The sequence below is a fragment of the Cucumis melo genome, chromosome 11 (genome assembly GCF_025177605.1).
Source record: "Cucumis melo cultivar AY chromosome 11, USDA_Cmelo_AY_1.0, whole genome shotgun sequence".
NCBI classification, from domain to species: Eukaryota; Viridiplantae; Streptophyta; class Magnoliopsida; order Cucurbitales; family Cucurbitaceae; genus Cucumis; species Cucumis melo.
In genome coordinates, this window is record NC_066867.1 from 2,821,808 (window position 1) to 2,846,803 (window position 24,996).

The 24,996-nt window shown below is 31.2% G+C and overlaps 4 protein-coding genes and 1 long non-coding RNA gene across 6 annotated transcripts; 1 reads left to right on the forward strand and 4 right to left on the reverse strand.

Annotated features, from left to right (window-relative positions):
• Positions 1-11,092: 11,092 nt before the first annotated feature.
• On the reverse strand, positions 11,093-11,908 carry LOC103497309 (dirigent protein 23-like). The gene has a single exon (XM_008459441.3). The coding sequence runs from the start codon at positions 11,842-11,844 to the stop codon at positions 11,290-11,292; it is 555 nt and encodes a 184-aa protein (XP_008457663.1). The 5' UTR covers positions 11,845-11,908; the 3' UTR covers positions 11,093-11,289.
• Positions 11,909-17,171: 5,263 nt separating this feature from the next.
• Positions 17,172-18,274, reverse strand: LOC103497306 (dirigent protein 4). The gene has a single exon (XM_008459436.3). The coding sequence runs from the start codon at positions 17,894-17,896 to the stop codon at positions 17,321-17,323; it is 576 nt and encodes a 191-aa protein (XP_008457658.2). The 5' UTR covers positions 17,897-18,274; the 3' UTR covers positions 17,172-17,320.
• Positions 18,275-18,904: 630 nt separating this feature from the next.
• Positions 18,905-21,185, reverse strand: LOC107990287 (probable amidase At4g34880). 2 transcript variants are annotated; one of them, XM_008459440.3, is made up of 5 exons: positions 20,640-21,185; positions 20,104-20,315; positions 19,782-20,009; positions 19,494-19,689; positions 18,905-19,403 (listed from the first exon to the last, which is right to left on the reverse strand). In XM_008459440.3, exons 1-5 carry the CDS (start codon positions 21,183-21,185, stop codon positions 19,038-19,040), a joined length of 1,548 nt encoding a protein of 515 aa, XP_008457662.2. In that variant the 3' UTR covers positions 18,905-19,037. The 2 variants fall into 2 exon arrangements, with proteins under 2 accessions (XP_008457662.2, XP_008457659.2); XM_008459437.3 differs by having other exon boundaries at positions 19,782-20,021.
• On the forward strand, positions 20,157-21,407 carry LOC107991571 (uncharacterized). Its single transcript, XR_001763753.2, has 2 exons — positions 20,157-20,306; positions 20,575-21,407. It is a non-coding gene; the product is annotated as an uncharacterized LOC107991571 (long non-coding RNA).
• A 955-nt stretch (positions 21,408-22,362) lies between these two features.
• LOC103497307 (probable amidase At4g34880) lies at positions 22,363-24,922 on the reverse strand. The gene is made up of 5 exons (XM_008459439.3): positions 24,274-24,922; positions 23,551-23,762; positions 23,224-23,463; positions 22,941-23,136; positions 22,363-22,846 (listed from the first exon to the last, which is right to left on the reverse strand). The coding sequence occupies exons 1-5, from the start codon at positions 24,811-24,813 to the stop codon at positions 22,490-22,492; spliced, it is 1,545 nt and encodes a 514-aa protein (XP_008457661.2). The 5' UTR covers positions 24,814-24,922; the 3' UTR covers positions 22,363-22,489.
• Positions 24,923-24,996: the final 74 nt, after the last annotated feature.

Sequence of the window (24,996 nt, forward strand, 5' to 3'; positions counted from 1 at the left end):
TTGAATGTGAGTTGTTCCTATCTTGAGTTAATATTCTTTGTGTTGTTTTGAATGTTGAGTTTATAATTGTGAGTTAAAAGAATTGTTTGTTTATGTTGCATTGATGTTTTTGAATGTAGGTTGAGAATTTTGAGTTAATTATGTTTACGATGTTGTTGTCGATCCCTCGGATGTACGTATGTTAAAGAGATGTTAGTTAATGATTTATTGTCCTCTCGTACGTGTATTAAAGAAATGTTAGTTAACGATTTTTTGTATTGTTGACTATTGTTTTGAATATGAGTTAACAACTTGTGTTCTTATTGTGTTGATTTGATTGTTGATTAATCGAGAATTATGAGTTAATGGTGCTTGCATTGTTCTTATGTGTCGAAAATTTTGGAATAAATAACTAAGTCTTTTTTTTTAAAATAGTTTTATATTATGAGTGTATATATGTATGTACGTGTATATAAATTAAACTTTATTGTTTGTTTCTTTTTTCCAGAGTTAATATGTTACGTTCGTGGCTTTCAAGAATCAAGTATTTTTCTGTTGTCGATGTTTATGTGCTATATTAAACATAAGTGTCTTTTTATGTTAAAAAGTTTAACTAATATGATTTGCTACTCTTCATTAATATAGGTTATTTTGTTTTGTGATTTTTGTAAAGATGTTTATGACTATTTAAATTAAAGTTTGATGTTTTATCTTTTTAAATATATTGCTTTAATTTAATTTAGAACATATGGAAATATTTTATCAAAAAATTAAGTTACAATTGAAACTAAAGAGAAATATATTGCTTTTCAAAATTAATTATATTTTTTTAAAAAATAAAGACAATGTCAATGCCTAGACGTTGGTAAAAGATCAGGTCACAAATTGTCACACTGGCATTGACAAAGAGGTTTTTTCTTTAGTGTGCTTACCCGTAATTTCTAATACTAGGGACTAAATTATCACAAAATTTAAGATATGGAGATTAAATCGTTACAAATTACCAAAATTGTTACAAACTACCAAAATTGAGACAGCAATTTGATACTTTTATGAAATTTCACATATAAGCGTTTTTCTATCTTTTACCTTTTAAAAAAAAACTATTTGTTACACATTTATGCACGAAAAATAAATCTAGTTTTTACCCCGAATTTATTGTGTTTTAAATATTTAAAATTTTTAATCTTCGTAAATTATTTAATAGTTATAAAAACTAAAACGAACTCAACTTAACAATAATTGACATAGACTTCCACTATTAAAATTAAAGCTTCATAAGATATGATTTTTCATATCTAAATACTACAAGTTAGAAGGAGAAAGACTTGTAATAAATGCAAAAGCTTATATGTCAATCTCCTAAACAACAAGACGAGGGAGGATTTAAAAAAAAAAAATTAAAACCTTTTGAAAAAAGAAGAAATTTTTTTTTTTAAAAAAACAAGCATATTATTTAATTATAAAATGAAATAAGAAGATCTTTATTTTCATAAAAATGGGAGAAAGACATTGGCCACACAAAAAAACAAAATGTTATGATATTTAAATGTTATTTATTTTGGTTAGAAGCAAAACCAATAGTGTCATTTTCTTTGAAAATGAAATGTAATAAAGATTAGGTTAATTTCAAGAGGGCTACGTGTAGAACATACACATTATATAATATTATTCCATCCAATCATTCATATTCATACCTATCAAAGTGTGGTTGAGTTGGCTGCCCTTTTGTCACATTAATTTCCAAATATATATACACACACACAAATAAAATACCATTTTATCTTACAATAATAAGACCAAATTTCAAGAAAACACTAAGTTGCAAATATAATAAAAATAATTTCTACCTAAACGTATTTCAACGTATCAATATAAATACGTATCTAATACGAATTCTCTACAAATTTTAAAATATTTATGCTTCATGAATCAATATAATTTATACAACTATATAAGTTTAAAGGTCTAATTTAAAATTTTAGATAAATTTGATAGTTTAATATTTTATTTTAAAAATTCAAAGGTATAATGAAAAAAATTGGTGGATGTCGAAGTAAATGTGGATATAGTCAAAAGTATTGCCATTTATGTCTTGATTAAATCTTAATTTTTATTTTTAGTGAGATTAAAAAAAATATACTATAGAATTAAATGCATCCTCTCTTTCCATGAACATATTTTAAGGGTAATTATGAAAATATATATCTTAAACTTATAATTACATTTTAAAATGTTACAAACCGATATCATGTGTTTAAATCAATTAAAAAAATAAATAAATTATTTATGGAGTTGAAGAGACTTTGAGAATAAAAAAAACGAATAGGAAAATAGATAAAATTGATCCCTCTATAAAAGAATCAAATTTATAATTTCGAGAGTGTTTATGTCAATTACGAGTGAGTTAAATTCTAATTGATTTTTAATGGTATTTATCAAAAATATAATTTTAATTTATAACTATCTTTAAAATGTTAAAATTTCTATAATATGTGTGGAGGGTTATTAAGAGAAAACTAGATGTAAAAAAGGGTGATAAATTAAAGAACATTTGTTCAAGAAAAATATATACAGAGAGAGAGAAACTTCCTTTTCATGAGTTTTTGAATATGATTTCATTTAATTACTATATATTTCAAAATATCGTTATAATATCTAATACCTTTATCCTTCAGGTTCAAGTTGTGTTTTCATTTGTATCTTATGATTATTTCAAGATTATAATTAATGTACAATTTAAAGTCTATCTGATAACGTTTTCGTTTTTTTTCATTTCTATTATATATTGTTAGATTCTAATGAGTTTCAAGTGTACTAAAAAAAATTAGAATATACTATATAAAATATATTTAAAATTCAAAAGATTTTCAAATATACAAATTTGACATTTGAAAAGTATATAAAAATGAATAATACAAAGGGAAATTCTTATGGACAGCAAAATAAAACTATTTACAATATATATAATAAAAAAACTTAAATAGACTATAAAGAGTTTATTGGATTTTACTAGCTATTTTTCTTAAATAGTTTCAATGTTTTACTATTTTTAAAAATATTTAAACTTAAAATATTATACAAGCATGTTGCACCATTTAAAATTCAAAGTTAAAAAATATATTGAAAATTTGAAATTTAAAAATAAGATAATATCTAAATACCAATATTAAAATTTAAACTCAAAATTAAAGTAACGGAGTATAAAAAATTAATAAAGAAAAATAAAGGAAATAAAATTATATATACATATATACGAAACTAGAAATAAAAAATAAGGAACAAACAAATTAAACAAGATTGTTATTAAACGAATCATAAATTATTAGGGGTGAAAACTCTCGACCCGACCGACCCGAATTAGATTAAACTGGTTTATAACAATAATATTATCGAACTAAACCAAATCAAACTAGTTCAAATTGAGTCAAGGTTAAGCAGTTAGGTTAAAAATTGAAATTAACTCAGTTTCATCTTCTATCGTCTCTCTTCTTTCGTCTTTTCTTCCTTCCATCTTCCTTCTCCAGAACAATTTGTCTTTTGTCGTCATTCGCCATTCTTCCTTTCCATTCTTCAATTCACCTCAATTTTAATCTCTTCCATCACCCCATTTTTGTCTAGAAGCTACAGAGGAAAATCGCCGTCATGAAATGGATGTGTTCTGTCCCTTTTCGTTCATAATTGGGTTGATTGTGGTCAATGATCAACCAATCTCCTCCACTCTCGATGGTCCATTTCTCTCCGTTACTCATCAATTTAATCCGTCTTTGAGGCGTGGAAGCAATGATTTTTCCCATGGATCATACAAGGCTTTGAAAGAATGTTTCATCCAACTTCCGTAAACATATATCGCTTGTGATTTCCTCTCCTACTTCAATGTAGGTCTTTTGGGTTACAAGCATTTGATTCTTAATCTCTGCTTACTTCATTTTCATTTCGTTGAATTGATTGTGAAGAGAGTGAGTTATAAGAGAGTAAGTTTGTTCAAATTGGAGCAAGATGTTTTTCCATCTCGTAAGTTTCAAATTGGTTTTTGTTGTGTTGTTTGATGAGATTTTGGATGTGGGTTTGTTTGAATTGATTCAGGGGATGTTTAGATTGACGAAAATGTAACTGCACTAGATCCATTTTTTGTTGCTAGTGAGGTTTGGTACGAAAGGAAGGAAGGAAGTGGAACATAAAGTAAAGAAAGAAGAAGAGCGAGAGAGAAAAAAAAGGCGCCGACCAGAATGCAGGTCAACTCAAGTTCAGTTAGACACAAACTACAGTCGAATTCGTTTTTCTTCAAAACTGACCCGACCCAAACAAATTACACCCCTATAAATTCTCATAAATCATGATCCATATAGGAGCTAACACATATACTTTCCTTCGTCTTTTTATGAAAAAAGATTTAGATAGATAACTTGCTTATAATCGATATTTTATAAATGTCCTAATCTATTTATTTCGTATAATTCAAACTAATTTTTCCATACATTCAAATATCTATGTATTTAAAAAGAATTATTTATCATTAATGAATGGAAAATCAATATTAATGTTGTCCAATAGGAGAGAGAAATTTTATATTTTGTATTAATCGTAAATTGTCATTCTTAATATGTAAAATATTCTTTATATTATTTTCGATACTGTGCATTACTTGCAATATTTTTTTAATGAATAATTCGAATTTGTTTATTTTTTGTAAAAATTATGGTAAATAGCATGAGACATATTCTATGGGTTAAAAAATCGAACCTAACCGGTTCCAGTTTGAGTTGGATCGGTCTACAACAACAGTATTATCGAACCGAACCGAATTGAACCGACTTGAATCGGTTCGAGTCAGTCGAGGTTAACCAATTAAAAAAAGAATTTTAGTGTTTTTGTTTTGCCCTAAACTATTCATCTCGAATTCTTGTCTTCGTCGTAAACTTTTGCCCCTTTCCATCTCTCTATCCATTCATCAACCAATGTCCGACGACACATGCACCAAAACGCATATCACCAGCTTAGAGTAGGGGTGTGAGAATAACCCGAGTAACCTAACAATCAGGACTACTCAATCCTTATTATATGAGTTGGGTTGGGTTAGTTTAAAATGTGGGTTCGATTGGATTGAAAATTTATCTTTTTTTAGTTGGGTTGGGTTGTTCATTATTATTTATTTATTTAATAAAAGTTAAACAATCTTGAGTTACTAGAGTTTTTTTTGCTTAACTTCGATTTATGGTTGATGATTTCCATTTACAAACATTAAAATTTAGAAACAAAAAAATAAAATAAAAATAATACTAACCCCATAACCCAACCCAACCCATATTTTACGGGTTGAGTTGGAAACTTAATTCTGGTTATTCGGGTTGGCAACCCAACCGACCCGAAAATATGGGTTGGCTTGAGAATGTCTCCCAATCTAATCCGTTTACACCCCTAGCTTAGAGCCATATTTTTCTCCTTTTTGAAAGGTTCGATACTTTCCCCACTCTCGTTCAACATTAGATTTGAGTTATCCACTTCTTAATAGCTGATGTTTGAAAAGCTGCTCTAAATGAATCGAGCACTTATGTTATCAAAGGAAATAGAATTATATTATATATATATATACACACGAAACTAGAAATAAAAAATAAGAAACAAAAAACGAGATAGTTATCAAAGGAATCGTAAATAATTAGGGGTGAAAACTCCCGATCCGACCAACCAGAATTAGGTTAGACTGGTTTATAACAATAATATTATCGAACTGAACTAAATCAAACAGTTAAGTCAAGGTTAAGCGGTTAGGTTCAAATTAACTCATTTTCATCTTCTGTCTTCTCTCTTCTTTCGTCTTTTCTTCCTTCCATCTTCTGTTCGTCCTTCCTTCTGCCCAACAATTTGTCTTCCATCGTTGTTCACCATTTTCCTTTCCATTCTTCAATTCATTTCAATTTTAATCTTTTCCATCACCCCATTTCTGTCTAGAAGCTATAGAGGAAAATCGCGGTCATGAAATGGATGTGTTCTGTCCCTTTTTGCTCACCCCACTTCTTAATAGCTGATGTTTGAAAAGCTGCTCTAAATGAATTGAACAGGTTCTAACCTTTAGAACTCCCCTCTTTGTAGCCAATCCCGATTTCTAGGAGTAAAATTTGGTTTAAGCTTTTTTTGGTTATTCAAAGTGCTGCAATTTAGTTGGACCCTCGAAAACTCTCTGTTTCTAGTTTTGGACTTCAAGCCGAAGCATTTGAATTAAGATTTAAGGTTGTTTTGGTTAAAAGCATTTGAACGTATTTTGAGAGTGGAAAAGGTTTTGAACCAATTTGTAACCTTGGAACCTGTTTTTAATTATATAAGCGGTCTTTTCAATAGCTTTGGAGTGCAGTAGAAAGGTAGGTAAAATTGTTGTTTTTATTTTAGTATGTGCATAGAAAAAGAAGTGTCTGTTTTTATTTTAGTATGTAGAAAAAAAAAAGAAAAAGAAAACCTGACTCGACCCGAATGCGGGTTGAGTCAAGTTCTATTAATGAATAAACCGTATATTTTGGGTTGGGTCAGGTCGGTTTACGGTTTTGAAGGAAAACCGACTTGACCCGGCCCAATTACACCCCTAATATATTTCATAAAATTATGAATTTTTTTAGCTATTCATCAATTGCATCTTATTTCTAAAATTATGAATTTCTTATCTTCCAGTGCCTTTTTTTTTTCAATATTCTTAACATCTCTATTCGTTTGACCATTTTTTGTTTCAACTAAGTCATATAGGTATATTATTTTTATGTTTTATTGGACTTTTTTTGCATATTTTAATTAATAGTGTATTTTTTTCGATATCATTATATTTTTTTTCCATATGTAGCATGTACACCGACTTCAAGTTTAACTCTTAGCATGAATACTAAGGAGCAAGTCATCTTTAGTAATCTTCACACCTTGAGTTAATTTACACTTCGAGTTTGACAAAAGACCGATAATGTTAGTTCACACTTTGACTTTACCTCATCTGACTCCATTTCACCACACACCAAATTTTTCGAAATATGTACACCAAGTTTATTTTATGTATTTTGTTTCCAATTTCAAATACGTATGAGTTTATTTCAAATAATCTGAGAACATAGACTATCTCATTTTATGCTCCAATTTATCCTACGTTAACATTACAATTATAACAACACTATGTATATATTTGCAAAATAACTAAATATATATTTGTATATATGAAAAATAAGAGAAATATATATCTTAATATAGTGTAAATGTAACTTGCCTAAAATTTGCATAAAAATATTGTATATATTTTAAATAAGGTTTGTATATGCTCATAAAAATGACATACACATGTAAACCACATTCATATATTGCAACATAGACTATACTATTTCTTAAAAGATACAACGTTACATTTATTAAGTGCATGCACAAAATGACAGTACAATATACCATCTTATACACAACACAACATATTATATACAAAATAATGTACTAAATATTATTCCCTACTTTCTATTTTGATCGTATTTTGTTAGTTTATTGTATAATTTAGTGTAAAGGAAGGTGTTTAGGTAAGAAAGCATTCTTATGAATTGGACTCCAAAATGATGAATAAGTCATATAGGGGATGATGTCAAGGTTGACTACTTGGGTCAGGTGGCCCAATTTTACTTTTAACTTTGCCCACTTTCTATTCACATCTTATATAAAGAGACCCATAAATTTGGCCTCCACCTCCACTACTACAACCCAACTACTTTTTTTTTTTTTCACTTTATTTTTGTCATATCTTTTTAGAATTTTTTTTAAAAATAATTGTATTTCGTAGAAAAGTATAAAAAATAGAACATTTTGACAAAATATTTACGCTTCATAAAAAAATCAAATCAAATCAAGTGTAGTAAATTTTGTCTTTTACCGGTTTTGTTACGTAGAGCGTAAATAATTTGTTAATTTTTCTATTTTTAAAAAACTGTAGACAAAAATCAAAAAACAAAAAACAAAATTCATTGATTTTGATTTTTGTGTGAAGGGTAGATATCTTGCCAATTTTTCTATTTTTTTTTTCTTTTTAGGTCTTTATTAGATGAACTAGTTGACCTCTTAATTATTTAATTTATTGTTTTTATTTTATCTATTGGTATTTTGTAAAAATAAAAATAATTAAAAATATTATTTTATCCAAAATATAAAATATTAACTTGAAATGCTTACCCTCGTACTCTGAGTTCTAGTAAATTTAAGGTTAAAATATCATTTTGATTCTTATATTTTATAGTTTATTCAATTTTAGTTTATATATTTTTAAAGGCAAATCTTATTCCTTAGGACTTCCAATAAATCTTAAATTTAGTCATTTAACACTAGTTTATTATAGAATTTTTTTTCATTACCTTTTATTTTTTATTAACATTTTCACTATAAATTTTAAAAATTTATTTACATATTGTGTTTATTTGTTTATTAGGAATATTTAGTCAATTTCAACAAAAATTTACTCTGAGTGATTAACTTTTAAGGTTTACTAAAAGTACAATCAACATTTGAAATTACAAAAATTAAAATTAAACAAATTTCAAGGTATATGAACCAAAATTGAACCTTTGAAAATACAAAGATTAAAATTAAACAAAATTTAAAATATATGAACCAAAATAATACGTTAACCTAAATTTAATTATATCTTTCAACATTCTTCAACTTAGATACAAACGTTCACTAATTATCAAATAATTTGTTTCACTTATTTCAATCCTATAAACATAAAAAAAAAATTAAAAAAAAATGAGAATGTACATAAAGAAAATCTTAATTTGAAGGGTATAGATCATCATTAAACAAAACTTGAGGTAAATCTTAAAACTATCTACGATAAGAAAGACTAAACCCATCATTGTATAAAGAGTTTGAGGTCTCCCTATTTTTCGATCGTAAAATTCTTAATATGTCCCCTCAAAATAGTATTTCTTTATGTTCATCATTCTTCGGTTGGATACCAATTACTTTTTTCGACTACTTTGGTACCATATTAAATGAAAGAAAATTATTGTAAATGGTCAAACTGTTGAAATTATTTACAAAATATAGCAAAATTTCATATTAATGACACCGGTAGCTATCAGGGATAAATCTGAAATTTTGTTATATTTTATTCATTTTGCTATATTTGAAGATGTCCTTTAAATAAAATACAAGTTCATCTCAAAACAAACTGACAATAATTAAGAAAAGTAAAACTCTCATATCTTATAAAGATCGTGAGATCTCCTCATCTTTTAATTAATACGAAATCCTCAGCATAATCTTCTAAAATAGTCACTCGTTGAGTTTACAATTCTTTAATCAGTTCCCATTTTTCTAAAATTTGAAATAATCCATCCTCATGGATTCTAATATTATATTAGATCAATAAAATTTTACCTTAAGATAACACGATAAAGTAAAAAAAGTAATTCATCTATACTATTAACCCTAAAATCCCCTCATAATTTGTCTTGTAGACCCTTTTAAGGGTAAAGTTACTTTTTGGTCCATTTTCTTCACTTTTACGCCTTTGCATACTTATGTTGTATTGCAAATTAAAGGGGAATACAAATGGAAATCAACTTCATGAGTGGTGTCTTCTAAGTCAAGGGAGCCTACCTTTATCATCATCAATATCACATACTATTTTCTTAATACTTCCTCTCTTTCTTGCAGGCTTTATTCCTCTACCCTACAAATATGTAGGGTAAGGTATACTCAAGAAGAAAAAGATAATAGAGTCCTTTTTGGTAATTGCAATTATACCTTTAAATTTCGATTCTCAATGTTAAGTTGTTAAACTTATGGAACTGTTAAAATTGGACTCTCAAACTTACCATAGTTCTTGCATTGAAATCAAATAATAAAAATCAAACTCTCAAATTTTTTCACATTTGCTAACCATCTTCATAATTATATAAGTCTAAAAGAGACAAATTTTAACAATTGTATAAGTTTATAGGCTCGAAGTTAATTAAAAATTCGAACGTATAAAGTGAAGCTATCGACATAGTTTAAATGTGGTTTTTGTAACTTTTAAATAGGAAAAAAAGAAGTTAAATTACAAACTTAATTAGTCCTTTTTGAGTTAGTTATCACTTAATTTCTTCTGTAAACTTTTAATTTTGTGTTTAGTAAATTGAATTTAAAAGATTTGGTAATTTTTTTTAGACATTTCCATTCTGCATTGATAGCATGAATCTTAAAATTGAAAGTTAAGGTTCCATTAGACTTAAAACTCTATTAATTATATTGAATAAATATACTATTTTTTATTTCATATATGAAATGTTATGACTTATTATAGTTGCAAAATCGACATTATGAATCTATAGAAAAGGGACAATCGCAAATACAACAATTAAATTCAAAAGTATTAGTATATACAACAACGTTTTTCAAAAATTGTAAATATTAAAAAGTCAATTAGAGTCTATTAACGATAGAAGTCTGTCACTAATAGACCATACTATAAATATCGGTATGCTACTTATATATCATATAAGAGTCTATCGTTGATAGACTTTGCTATCTTTACAATTTTTAAAAAATATTGTTATACATGCTATCCATTATAATTACTCTAAAAAAGTTTTTTTTCGTTTAAAAGTTGAGACGTCTATTAAATAAAAATCTAACAAAGCGTTCGATTAGCAATAAAAATAATGAATTAGGTTGAGATGAGCAAGTAATAATTTAATATAAACTAGATGAAAGTCTTTAAACCCTACGAGGAATAATTTAAACCGAAAAGAAGATATTATAATGAGAGAAGAAGTGGTGAAAGAAAAAAGAAGAATAAAAGAGTGGGAGAACCGCCAAAGCTAAGTGAAGTTGAGTAGGTTACCAACTCAAACTTCACCAAAATTGGTTACAATAATTTATAATTCATTTTTCCACCAAAATTTATTAATTTCAACCATCAAACTTACCTTTTGCTTTAGCATCTTCTTTGTTCTCATTTTATCATTTTTTATCTTTAATAAATTATTTAGACTTATAGGTTTGAATCAAATCACTCCCTCCCCTCAATTGTGAAGAACATTGTAAAAAAAAAAAAAAAAAGAAGTCTTAGGTTTGTTAGCTTAATATTTGAACCAAACATACCCCATTAGACAAATGCATGTGTGAAAATCAACTAAGGGACCATTAGACCAAAAAGAAAGAAATTTTTTGAATGTAGTACAAATGGACCTTAAACATTAGAGTATAGAGTTGCATCTTAGTAACATGTTTAATATAGATCGTCCTATAATATTAGATATTCTCTAATAAAATCATTAGATACTTTTACAATTTCTTGATCATAAATAGAAGAACAAATTAGTGTATAACTGTCACATTATAACCAACAATGGCATCACCAAGAGTGTTAAACCAATAAGTCCTCGCCTCTGCGTACCCACGAGCGAATCGGAAAACTCCCGTCCCTCCGACGACCGGTAACTCACGAACGGTATGCATCACCGAATTCTTCCCCAAAACAACAATGGAGCTGCCTTTGAACTCGCCGGCGGTAAACTCGTAGGTTAATGCCATCATTAGGCCAATTTCCTGCTGCGCTGCGGATCCGTACAGCCCCTGCGCCCGACCAACCTCCTTGGATTTAGGGTCGGGTGATTCTGTCAAAGGGTCGTCGGCGATGAACAAGGCGCCGAAGAGGGTCGGAGATTTGCTGGAGGTTGGGGCCTCGGCGACCTTGATGGCGGAGGGGGTTTTCCCGCTGACGGTGTCGTGGAAGTAGAATTGGATGTTGGTGACGGTCTGTTTTTGAGAAAGGTGTCTTGAGATTACGGGTTTTTTTGGGTTTAGGCTTTGAGTCCATGGGAGAGTTGCGATTAAGAGGATGAAGGAGAATGATACAGAAAGATTTGCCATTTTTTTTCTTTTTTTTCTTGAATCTGTTTTTGGTGGAGAATAGAGAGTTGTGAGATGGAGAAGACGATGAGGAGGGTGAGGTTTTATAGTGGGAATTGACCAAAAAGTTCATAAAAAGAAAGGGTGTTTTTGGAAATAGAATAAATTTGTGGGTGAGTATGTTAATTTTCATTAATTTTTGGATTTCATTGTGTAAAACTTATAAACATTTCCATTAAAGTTTTAAATTGCTATAGAAGAATGATTTTAGACCATTTATTAAGATTGATTTAAAAAAATTTCTTTTATGTATGCAACCTTTCTTCGAATGTTTAATTTATAAAATGAACTATTAGAATTGATACATTCACAAATTTCGTTCAAATTAGTATTCTTATAAAATTATGATGTTTATTGAAATTGAATATAAGTATACTTTAGGTTTCAACTTATTCCATACTAAAAATGAAAGTTTCTAATTATTCCATCACTAATTATTTAAGGTTTTAATTAATGTAACTAAATTTGAGGAAATTAATTTAGATGTGATATCGTAACATTTGATAAAAAAAAGTGATATTTAAATAATTTCTTTTTTTTTTTGGTGGAACAAAGAAAGAGTACATAAAAAAGTGATATCGTAACCGGCATGAATGAACTGATTATATTTTAACGAGAGCGATCCTGAGGATATGAAAGTAAGTTTAAGAAAAACTTAAAAAACTTGAGAGTTAATATTTATATCAACTAGGTACATCTTCCTTTTCGGTGACTCGATCATATGAACTCCAAAGTTAAGTGTATGCTTAGTTCAGAATAATTCTATGTTGAGTGACCCTTAGGCTAGATCGCAAATGATGCAGGGGGAGGTCGGGGATCTGAAATCTAAATCCTAGCTTGAATCCTAAGCATGAGGCGTTACATATAGCATCAACGGAACCTCCTTCAATAAGATGTGGTTCGAGAACGAAGCTGGTAGGCATGTAACGCCCTAAATTTAAGAGGGAGACATGAATGAACCGATATCACATCGACAAGAAAAAATGATGTTGTCAGATTGTAGAAGAACGTAGGGGAGATCTGAATTTCGAATCCCTAGACCTAGGGCATTACAAATAGAGTCCATAAATTTAAATTTCTTGCTTTTCTCTTATATATACTTATATATGTTATTTTTAGAAAAGCAAAAGAATTATACTAATGTTAGAGATGTGGCAATTAATTTGTTTTTCAACACGATAGGAAGAATATCAAACTACAAATTTTGCATTAGGTCACTAACAAAGCTATGGAGCAATTAGTTGATATTTCGGTTTCATAGTTTATACTTACATTTAAGATTAACTTTCTATTAGTTTACATGAGGATATGCAAAGGGAAAGGAATTAAAACTATATCAACTTTCATTGTCCAAATTCTTCTACATATAGTAGAATTTCTTACATATTAGGGAAAGGATATAGAACTATTTTTAATTTCTTCTTTCAATTATGGAATACATAAATGAATTTGGAAGTTCCTCGAAATGGAAGATTTTTTTATTTTTCCATTTGAAAAAAATGGTTCGATATTTGGAAGAGGCAACAAAGCTTTTCCCTTTTCCATAAAAGATAATAATTTGTATTGATCGAAAAAGTGAGTATAACTTAAGTGACATTTAGTATCATGACAAAAATGACACTCGTAAATATCCACTTCTTTCAATTGACCTATTAATACTTTTAAGAATAAAAGTTGTTATCACAATCCTATACGAATGTTTTTAGTATGTTTTATCTTCATTCACATGTTTTTTCTTTAAAAGAAAAAAAAGAAAAAACAAGAAGTCATCCAACATATAGATTGTCTAAAGCTAAGCACATTTAACTATTGTCGAACAGCATTCATAACATTCTGTCTTGAAGCGGACTCAAACCTCCACGTTCCATTTAACTTTATAGTTCTTATGATTTCCAGCACATTTTCAATTCTTTTAAGTCTTCTCTAATCATATTTTCATTTTCTCATGATCACTCTCATTCATTTCCCGTTGCACTGACACAATCATTAAATTGGATGTGAATGAGATTCTCGACATCAGTCCATTTTGACGTTAGCATAGTCATATCTGATTTTTTCGACCTCTCTGCTACAGGTTCAAATAACATCAAAGGGTTACTTTCTATTATTTGTTATATATTTTAGGCAAATTAAAGATCCTTTAGACTTCATTATTATATTATAAGACATTATAATATTATATATGGTTGACTATATCATGCATAGTTGAAACAAGAAAATTGGAATCATGGGGGGATTATATTATTTTTCCCAACCAATACCAAAGGAGGACAATTTTGAAAAAGTGTTAAAGAACAACAACTCAACTCAACAAGAAAATAGTTTGAATTTGGTAGAGGGTAGGGTCCCAAAGATATTGTGGTAGTTGACCCATTATTCCAATTTTGGAAAAATGAGGTAGGGTTGTTTGTTCAAATTAATCATAAATACTTAATTGTGAAAAATAATTATATATATATTGAATTCATAAATTTCAACTTTCTAGAAGTGTGTTTGTTGACCCGAAGAATTCATATTCATTCTAAACCCTAATCTAATGTATTTCATTATCTCTTTAAGTTTAATGTAATTCAATTAGAACATTGATTAAGTACGATATATACATTATTTTTTAAAAATATCGTCATATGACATATTTTCATTGACGTACAACTTGAATTGCACACACATAGTTACAACAAATCTTTTTTTTTTTTTTTTTTTTTTTTTGCTTTTTCATTTAAGTATTTGTAGTCTAGGGAGAAACTCTAGTATTTTGGTAGTTTTGCTCGTACTTTATAAGATCTTTTTCTTCTGTTATTTGACCTCACACACCATTCTTACAAAATGCTGACATGACTAACAATGATTTTAGTATACATACTATCGTAACATGAAAATATTTCTACATAAAAAGATATGACAAAGATTTTATTTTTTATTTATACCAAATTAAAAAAGAAAAGAAAAGATAATGGTCCAACTAATTCTCAATATGTTTGTGTGACTTAATCTAAGTATTAAGAAATGTATAATTGATAAATGAAAGCAACTAACTCACTCAACTATTAAAAAGTATGACAAAAGTGGAAAAAGAAAAAAGCAAAACAATCTTTACTTTGACTCTTGTAGGAGAGCCCCAAAAAAAAAAAAAAAAAAACAAAACAAAACAAAAGCAATTTTATAGTTAAAAATAATAACTACTGAAAAGCAAGTTCATATCTTTATTGATTTTAAGCTAACCAAAATGTAACTTTAAACCCTTCATACATTCAAGATAAATAGAGACATGGTAGAATTTGATGACATTTTTCTTATTCGATGATTATTAAAGATTAAGGGAGACTATGATAGATCGAAAAATCGAGTTAAAAACTACAAAATCGAAGGTGGTTAGTTGGAGATTAGGAGAGGTTTGATCGGTGTTAATTTGACAAAAATAAAATCGACAATATTTTAAAAAATTTCAAATGCTTAATTGACTGATTGATCGACCGACGGTTGATTTTCTCTTACATTGGTGGGGTCGATTTGAAAATTTACTAAACTAATAATAGTTAGTTTGGTATTTATTTGGTCGAAAAACTGACTTCGACCAATCGATGTTCACTCCTACTAAAAATCTCAATTTATAAATTATAAAAGTGTTAAAGTCATATGTTGGTATTAAATAAGTTTAGAGCTATATTAAATATGATATTAAAGTTTATATCTAATAAATTAATTAGTTTTTAAAAATGTTGAATTTTGTTAGTTATGTATTGAGCATAAAATTAAAAAAAAAATTAAAATCTATTTAAATGAGCAGCATGAAATTCTATATTTGTTATTGTTTTTGTCCTTTTTTTTTTTATATTGAAAACCTAAATTGTTTTCTTAAAATTAGATAATTTAAAAAGAGTTTATCAAAAATAAATTTATCGTTTGCCCACGTGTAAACACAATAAATCAATAGTAATATGAAAAATGAGTCTCATTAGATTACGTTTGTTGTTGCTTACCTGTGTTTCGTAATCAAAATAAAACGTGGAGTCAACTTCAAATTTTGTAATCAAATAATGTAATTTGATCGAGGAATCAAAGATGCTCAATCTTATTGTGGTTGACATTTACATGGGACCCACTTGCTATTATCGATATCATTATAGATATTGTTACATTAATTATAAATCTCTCATATTTATTGTTAGGGTAATTATAATTTCTAGCAATTTTAGGAATAATAATTAAGTGTATAATAACATTTAAAAAAATTCTCAATTGAGCAAAATCTGTCAAAGTCTATCGATCATAAACATCTTATGATCTATTAGTGATAAATTAAAAGTTTGCAACATGGCCTATCGGTGATAGATTACATTGATAAATTTGACAAATTTTGCTATATTGAGAATTTTTAAAAAAAACGTTGTTATGTATGCTAATATTTTGAATCTAATTGCTATATTTACCATCCCTTATTGTTAATATCATTCATCATTCCGTTACTATTAGAGTCCAACAACAACATTAACCATAACTGTAATAGTAACCATAAACTTTATGATTTGAATCTTTTATTTGTACAAGAATTGAAAGTTGGGAGATTCGAATCTCTCACCTCTAAAATAAAAGATCGTGCCAATTATTACTAACTCTAATAAGATTTGAATTTAAGAAGAAGAATAGGGCCTTGATGTTGGAAAATTCGCCTACCCTATCTAAAATAAAAGGCCTAAATCAAAAATGGGTACATTTTTCAAACCAATGAAAAGTGGCATATCTAAAATGCTTCTTCTTCTCTTTTATTTGTTTTGCAATTTTTTTTAGGAGAATTGTTATAGATTGCAAAAAGAGAAAAAAAAAAGAAACATACCAAAAAGAACTCAAACGAGAGTTCGATAAATTTTTCTATATTTTATAAATAGTTTCAATATTTTGTTATTTTTTAAAATGACCTTTGTTTTCTTCCGTTCTTATTGTTCTTTTATGATTTTTTGGGTTATTTTTTTACATTTTTTTCGTATGTTGTTGTACTTTTTTCTTTTGCCTCCTTAATATGGATTTCTTCTTCCGTTTTTTCTTTTAGCATCGAACATCGAGTGTCGAAATATAAATAATATAAAGAAAATGTAAAACATCTAGCATTGGGCATTAGGAATCGAGTATCTAGTATTGAGGATAAAGATCGATAAACGAATATCTGATATATATCATAGAGTATAGGGCATAGATCATCACGTATGAGTATTGTGCATTGAGTAAAGTTTTTGAATTGCAAGTGCACCGAATGCATGGGCGAATCAGTAAACTCACAAAGTAACCTTTCATCCCCTCTTAAAATTTGAATCATTCATAAAGAAAATCACTTTTCATTCGGATGAATCACCTCTTAATGCTGATGTGATGAACCAAATTATTAAAGATGTTACAATTGTCAATCACAAATCAAAATCCAACTGCTCCTTTCTTCTCCGATTTAGTAATGAAACACAGTAACATTGTACTCTATAATCGCATCGCCATTACTCACATTCAAGTAATGTGTCTTCAGCTTCGCAAACCCTCTAGCCATCCTAAACTTCCCTCTCCCGCCAACAATCGCCACCTCCCGTCGTCGCTCCGTCACCGGATTCCTCGAGAACACGCTGAGGGAGCTGCCGTTGAACGGTCCCGTTGTGAAACCGTAATCAATATACATCGCCAAGCACAAGTCTGCGCCTTGGCTTGCCGATACGTACAGCCCACGCGCGTTTCCGATTACTTTTGATTCCGGGTCGGGTCCTTCCCGGAGCGGGTCGTCCACGGCGTAGACGCTACCGAATGGAGTCGCTGACTGATCGCCTATGGTTATGTTTGAACGCGCTACTTCGACGGCGCTGGGTTTTTTCCCGCTCAGGATGTCGAAAAGGAAAAAATGGAGATTGGTTACCTTCTCCTTTAACTGAACCCTTGGGACAGTTTTGGAGTAATACTCGGAACGCGCAGATACGGCGGAGAGGAGGAGGACGAGAACCCCCATCGCTATCTTGGTGATCTCCATGTTCCTCTTCATTCTCCTACTATTGAATGTTGCGGAACTGGTTCTTGATTCTTATACTGCATGATTGAAACCGATGGTTCTTGCAATTTAATTGTATTTACTAATTAGGAATGGTAACGAAGTCTTGTAATTTATCATATTTATAATATGGGTGATGTTTATATTGAAATGGAAAGTTAATGCTAGTCTGGATTCACCTCTGGCCTTCCTTTCATGGAGATTTCTATATCAATATACCGTTGAAAGTCAATTACAACTCTGTCTTTGAATCCATTACCAATGCAAATGCGTTACAAGTGAATTTGTCTTAATAAGATGGAAATGCATTGTAGGGAAAATGGATTTATATAATGAATATCATCTTGGTTATAAGAAAAAAGTTTGGTCAATCCGAGCATAATTTAGGATAAGACACTAATACTTTGAGAGAGCATGAGATATTGATTTAGCTGAAGGCTCTTTCAATATAGAACTGCATTTTGTTGGCAGATGATACATATGGATCTAGAAACAGATTCATTATACATATCTAGGTTCATTAGAAATGAAAGAGGGATCAATGATGATCATTTCTCATAATCGTAACGTTTAGAGATTATGCCGAACAGGTTTACTGGCAGGGCTTCCTTTCTTCATCTAGAGTTAGTTAAATTAGCCATAATGAAGTTTGGCTTGAGGAAGAATTGTGTGGATGTTGAGTACCCTTAACTCCAAAGATAGATGTTGTTTCTTTAAGCGATTTGAATAATAAAATTAGTCTTTTATCTCAAGGGGGGATGAGAATTGTGAAAGATAGTGTTGATGCTTCTTCTGTGCTTGTAGATGAATGAATGTTTGATCAGAAAATCTTGAACCATTAGGCTACGTAAAAGCATTGCCGTCTAACTCACTGGAGCAAGATCAATCAATACCCTAAATCATCCATGACGCTGCAATTGCCTTGGTTCTTTCTACAGAACCTCTGGAGAAGTTAAACAAGTGTACAGTTCATGTCATATGCCAAAATATCAAAAGAAAATGTGTTAAAATTAATGGAAACATTTTACTACTTATTGAAGCGTGCAGCTTTATCACAAGGATAAACAATTGCCATTCTAATTGCTTCTGGTAAACTTATCAAAGTCTGTCCTAAAAAATTTCATACGTGGTTGAATCACTTTTTATGTCTCCCAAGTGAAGGGGACTTTCTACCCATAGTCAAATGCTCAAATCCATATGCAATCTCTATCAACCTTGGCTCAAACCCTTTTAATCCTCCAAAGCCAATGCCAAAGGGAAGCCCTTGAGGGTTATATCCAGCTGGTACACTAACTCCAGGAAAACCTCCAATTGCAAGAAAAGGAGAGATTAACCGACCAGGAGCTGCTATTGCATCAAGCTTATTCTTAATCATCAATCTCTCAAATCCCTCTTTTGACAGTTTTGCTAATCTGGCTAATGCTGCCTTTTCTGCACCTCCGATTCCTTTTGTTGCTTCTGCTTCTAAGAATAACTCCTGACCATACTCCCTTAGCTTTTCCTACATATTAACAAGATTTCATTGTTATGATAGTCCGCTTTTTGCTATGCTGATCGTAAAATTAGAACAGAATAGATGATAATTGCTCACAAGTTTTGAGTTCTTTTTGTTGAATTCTATTGCATCTGACAGGGATCGAATTGGAGATGCAACTAGCTGTTTGAGGTATGCATTTAGGGATATTTTGAACTCAGCAAGCAATGCAGTCCGCTCTCCACTTGAACTTCCAGTGATTACATCAAACCTGTCGATCGTCAAATTGTCTACCAATATTGCTCCTCCTTGCCTTTCATGTTATTGAAGACAAAAGAGTTGGATAAAAACCTCTAACATGAGTCATTAAGAAATGGTTTATGAAAAGTGAGTTTTATTTCTTACTTCAGGGTTTTGAAAACTTTCTCAAAAGCTCCAATGTAGAAGACATCATCATGGCCGAAATCATACAATTTCCTCACGATTCCTATTCTCTTTCCTTTCAGCCCTTCAGCCCTTAGAAATTGGCCATATCCACCTCTTGGAATGTATTTTGATGCTTCAATTGTTGAATTATCATATCTGTCCGCTCCTGCAATGGCATCTAGAACATAAGCAGCATCTGCTACTGTTCTACAAATAGGCCTGTTCCATCATTAGTCAATCAGCAGAAAATACTTCCTTTGGATACTTAATAGAAACAGTTCAATAGAAACAAATTGATTACCCAACAGTGTCCTGCCTCAAAGAGATCGGAACGACCCCTGCCCGACTTGTGAGACCTACTGTGGGTTTGATGCCAACTACTGAGTTGAGAGTAGAAGGGCATAATATTGATCCATCAGTTTCGGTTCCCAGTGAAACTGTAACCATATTTGCTGCAACGGATATGGCAGAGCCGCTACTTGAGCCACACGGTTCTCCCATTGTGTAAGGATTCTGCAAACATATCCTCTGCTCTTAGTCTATTGTTGATTTAACTCTAATGTTTGATGTCTTTTAATTAGACTTTCTAATTGACTGATTTTTTTTTTAAAAGATAGCTTAGAGGCTGATATTAACAATATATTTTTAGTTAAAAACTTAGAAGGATTGTTTATTGGCCGAATCTGAGTAGTTCTACACTTTCAAAATCTTCTTTAGTTATCCTATTATTTGAAATATATTTTGAGATGTGACGTCCTACTGTGTGGTACAGATTCATTATTGTGTGATTTCACTTAGAAGCGGACAATTATTGAAGAAGTTGGAAAAGTTACACACCTTCCCTTGGCCACCCCTAGCGCTCCAACCATTGGGCGGTTCATAGGACCTGAAATCGGACCACTCACTTAGGCTCGCTTTCCCAAAGATAATTGCACCTGCCTTCCTCAACTTAGTCACCACACCTGCATCACGAGGAACAATAGAGCCAAGCAGAGCAAAGGAGCCAGCCGTTGTGTTGAGCTTATCCTTGGTTGCAATGTTATCTTTTACAAGTACAGGGATGCCATGAAGTGGAGACAAAGATCTCAGTGAGCTTCTCTTGCGCTTGAGATCGGCTTGAGAGGCTTGGTTTAAAGCATCTGGATTCACTTCTATGATCCCTTTCAGGATGGGGTTTAATCTACGCACTTGTTCGAGGTAAAACTCAACGAGTTGCCTCGAGGTGAGTTTGTTTTGGTAGAAAGCAAGTTGGAAGTCTTTCAAAGTTGCTTCTTCAATGGAAAAGTTGGTGTCAAAGCTACAACTCCCACTCCCATATAATGATAAAATCGCCAACAAACCCAGAAGCATGGATATGTAAATGGGAAAGCTTTGGGTAGCCATGGGAGCTTAGTTCATGAATCTGTTTTTTTTTATCAGTCAACGATCAAGTGGAGTATGCTCCACTCCTTAGTGGAAATATCTTTTTGAGAATCAAGAATACTTTAATGCTTAGACTCTTTTGTTTTTTTTTTTTTTTTAATGGAGATTGAAACTTTTAACTTGGAGTTGAATGTATGTTTTAATAAGAAGATTTGTCTTAATAAGTTGAAGTATGCTAAGATATGTGTGCCGCTTTTAAAAATATCATTTACCTAAACTTTGTATTTGTGATTTTAGTTCATTTTGTTACATGAGAGAATATCTCTTTTTTTACTTGAATTTGTAGTGACTCTCGAATTCAGGTCGGATCCTTCTCAGAGGGGGTCGTTGACAGCGTAGATGCTGACGAATGGTGTTGCCGATTGGTCGAAGTTTGGGTGCGTCATTTGGACAGCGCTGGTTTTTTGCTGCTGAGAACGTTGAAAAGGAAGAAATGGAGATTTGTTAACTTCTCCTTTAATTGAACCCTCAAGGCAGATATATCGTCCTGAATTTCCATCTTTTTTATTTCTCTAAAACAGTATTATCATCAATACACTGATATTGGCTCTCGTCGACTTGGTTCTTGATTCTCATATTGCATCATTGAAGCCCATTGTTCTTGCAATTTGATTGTCTCGTCTAATTAGGAATGGTAATGAAATCTCGTTATGTATCACATTTGTAGTCTGGGTTAGGTTCCACTACAATTTATACTGAACTGGAAAGTAAATCACAACTTGGATTCACCACTGGTCTTCCTTTCATGAAGATTGTTATATCAATATACCATTGAATTTAATTCAAACCCAGTCTTTGAATCCAATTTACCTATGCAATGCGTGAAAAGTGAATTCATATCAATAGGATGGAAATGCCTTTAGTACAACATTTTTTAGTATCACATTTGTTATACAACATTGTTTATCACAATTTTGGGTACTTCATTTTGAGTAACACACCCTTTGGACTTCTCTCTCACATTCTCTTTGTTTAACAAACATTGAGACATTGATTTTCTTCCCGAACATCTATATTTCTCCATCGATTTCATTTTCTCAACAAACAGGTTTAGTAGCCGGGCTTTCAACAAACAGGTTTAGCAGCAGAGCTTTCTTTCTACACCTATGTTAAATATTGTCAGTTAATATCCTAGAAGTTTTGTATTTAAATTAAGGAAATCATTTTATTACTTATTGAAGCATGTAGTTTCATCACAAGGATTAAACATTATAAGTCTAATCGCTTTTTGGCAAACTTTAAGATTTCAACCATAGATGGATAATTTAGAGTCCGTTAATTGAAGGGGGCTTTCTACTCTTAGTCAAATGCTCAAATCCATATGCAATCTCTATCAGCCTTGGCTCGAATCCCTTTAATCCTCCAAAGGTGATACCATAGGGAACCCCTTGAGGGTCATATCCAGCTGGTACACTAACTCCAGGAAAACCTCCAATTGCAAAAACAGAAGATATTAGCGAACCAGGAGCTGCTATTGCATCAAGCTTGTTCTTAATCATCAGTCTCTCAAATCCATCTTTAGACAGTTTTGCTAATCTGGCTAATGCTGCCTTTTCTGCATCTCCGATTCCATTTGTGGCTTCTGCTTTTAGAAATAACTCCTGACCATACTCTAGATTTTCCTACATAATGATTAGATTTTATTGTTATGATAGTTTGCCTTTTGTGTTGTGCTGATTTTGTAAAATTAGAACAGAATAGATGATAGTCGCTCACAAGTTTTGAGTTCTTTTTGTTGAATTCTATTGCATCTGACAAGGATCGAATTGGAGAAGCAACTAGCTCTTTGAGATAGGCATTTAAGGATATTTTGAATTCGGCGAGCAATGCAATCTGCTCTCCACTTGAACCGTCAAAGATTAGCTGTAGGTTGTCTATCGTTCGATTGTCCACCAATATTGCTCCTCCTTTCCTTTCATGTTATTGATGTCAGATAAAAACCTCTAACATAATTATATAAAAAACAGATGGTTTATCAAAAGTGAGATTGCTTTCTTACTTCAAGGTTTTGAGAACTTTCTCATAAGCTTGAGGGTAGAAAGTTTCATCATGGCCAAAATCATAGAATTCCCTCACAATTCCTATTCTCTTTCCTTTCAGCCCACCAGCCCTTAGAAATTGGCCATATCCACCTTTTGGAATGTATTTTGATGCTTCAATTGTTGAATTGTCATATCTATCCGCTCCTACAATGGCATCTAGAACATAAGTCGCATCTGATACTGTTCTACAAATAGGCCTGTTTCATCATTACTCATTCAGCAGAAATTACTTCGTTTGTATACAAATATAAATGGGAAAAGTCCAATGATGACAAATTGATTACCCGACAGAGTCCTGCCTCGAAGAGATTGGAATAACCCCTGCTCTACTGGTGAGACCTACTGTGGGTTTAATGCCAACTACTGAGTTGAGAGTAGAAGGGCATAATATTGATCCATCAGTCTCGGTTCCCAGTGAAACTGTAACCATATTTGCTGCAACAGATATGGCAGAGCCGCTGCTCGAGCCACACGGTTCTCCCAATATGTAAGGATTCTGCAAACATGGCGCATACGGCTGACCTTAGTTTGTTCTTGATTTGAAACAAATTTCTCGTCTTTTAATTGGACTGTCTAACTTAGCCTAATGTTGACTAGATATTTTGAATTTACATCACTATTTATTTGCTGAATCTGAGTATGTCAATAGTTCAAAATCTTCTTTTATTTGATTGTTAGAGATATATAGGTATTGATATAATTGAATTTATCATAACTCATGAGCTTAAGTTTGTAGGTCAATAGATGATTTGACATGGTCTAAAAACAAAACTTGAGACCTGGTCCAAGAATGTTAAACTCAAAAGTGGTACCATCTTGAATGGATATATTGTGTATTTCACCTCGGAAAAACTAAGGAACCTCAAAATATTTTTAAGATAGATAAACTATGTTGCTCATTATCATCAATTGATTTTTGAGATGAAACTACATATTATCTAATAAATATATTCTAATAATTGATAATCCTGCTCTCTTTTAGAATTGAAGTCGGAAAAGTTACCCACCTTGCCTTGGCCACCCCTAGCGCTCCAACCACTGGGAAGTTCATTGGACCTGAAATAAGACCACTCGCTCAGGCTCGCTTTTCCGAATATGATTGCACCTGCCATCCTCAACTTCGTCACCACACCTGCATCACGAGGAACAATAGAGCCAAGTAAAGCAAAAGAGCCAGCAGTTGTGTTCAGCTTATCCTTGGTTGCAATGTTATCTTTTACAAGCACAGGAATGCCATGAAGTGGAGACAAAGATCTTGGTGAGCTTTTCTTGCGCTCGATGTCAGCTCGAGAGGCTTGGTCTAAAGCATCTGGATTCACTTCTATGATCCCTTTTAGGATGGGGTTAAATCTATGCACTTGTTCGAGGTAAAACTCGACAAGTTGTCTGGAGGTGAGTTTGTTTTGGTAGAAAGCATGTTGGAGATCTATTAAAGTTGCTTCTTCAATTGAAAGTTTAGTGTGAAAGCTACAACTCCCATATGATGATAAAATTGCCATCAAACCAAGAAGCATGGATACGTAAAGGAGAAAGCTTTGGCCAGCCATGGAAGCTCAGCTCATGAACCAGCTTTTTTTTTTCTTTGGTAAGTTAACGAGCAATTGGAATTGTCCTTTCAACATCATATTCTTCAAATTTTATACGGCCCACCCGTTAATGGAAACATCTTTTTGAGAATGATGAAATATTCGTTGTCGGTAGACTGAAACTTCAATCATTTATTTAAATTA

Excerpts from the sequence above, each read along its gene's own strand:
- LOC103497309 (XM_008459441.3), bottom strand. The coding sequence starts at position 11,844 with ATGGCAAATCTTTCTGTATCATTCTCCTTCATCCTCTTAATCGCAACT.
- LOC103497306 (XM_008459436.3), bottom strand. The coding sequence starts at position 17,896 with ATGAAGAGGAACATGGAGATCACCAAGATAGCGATGGGGGTTCTCGTC.
- LOC107990287 (XM_008459437.3), bottom strand. The coding sequence starts at position 21,185 with ATGGCTACCCAAAGCTTTCCCATTTACATATCCATGCTTCTGGGTTTG. Across the intron at positions 19,690-19,781 it reads AAAGTTTTCAAAACCCTGAA|GCAAGGAGGAGCAATATTGG; the intron begins GTAAGAAATAAA and ends ATAACATGAAAG. Across the intron at positions 19,404-19,493 it reads ACAAAAAGAACTCAAAACTT|GAAAAGCTAAGGGAGTATGG; the intron begins GTGAGCAATTAT and ends GTTAATATGTAG.
- LOC103497307 (XM_008459439.3), bottom strand. The coding sequence starts at position 24,813 with ATGGCTGGCCAAAGCTTTCTCCTTTACGTATCCATGCTTCTTGGTTTG. Across the intron at positions 23,763-24,273 it reads CTAGGGGTGGCCAAGGCAAG|AATCCTTACATATTGGGAGA; the intron begins GTGGGTAACTTT and ends CCATGTTTGCAG. Across the intron at positions 22,847-22,940 it reads ACAAAAAGAACTCAAAACTT|GAAAATCTAGAGTATGGTCA; the intron begins GTGAGCGACTAT and ends ATCATTATGTAG.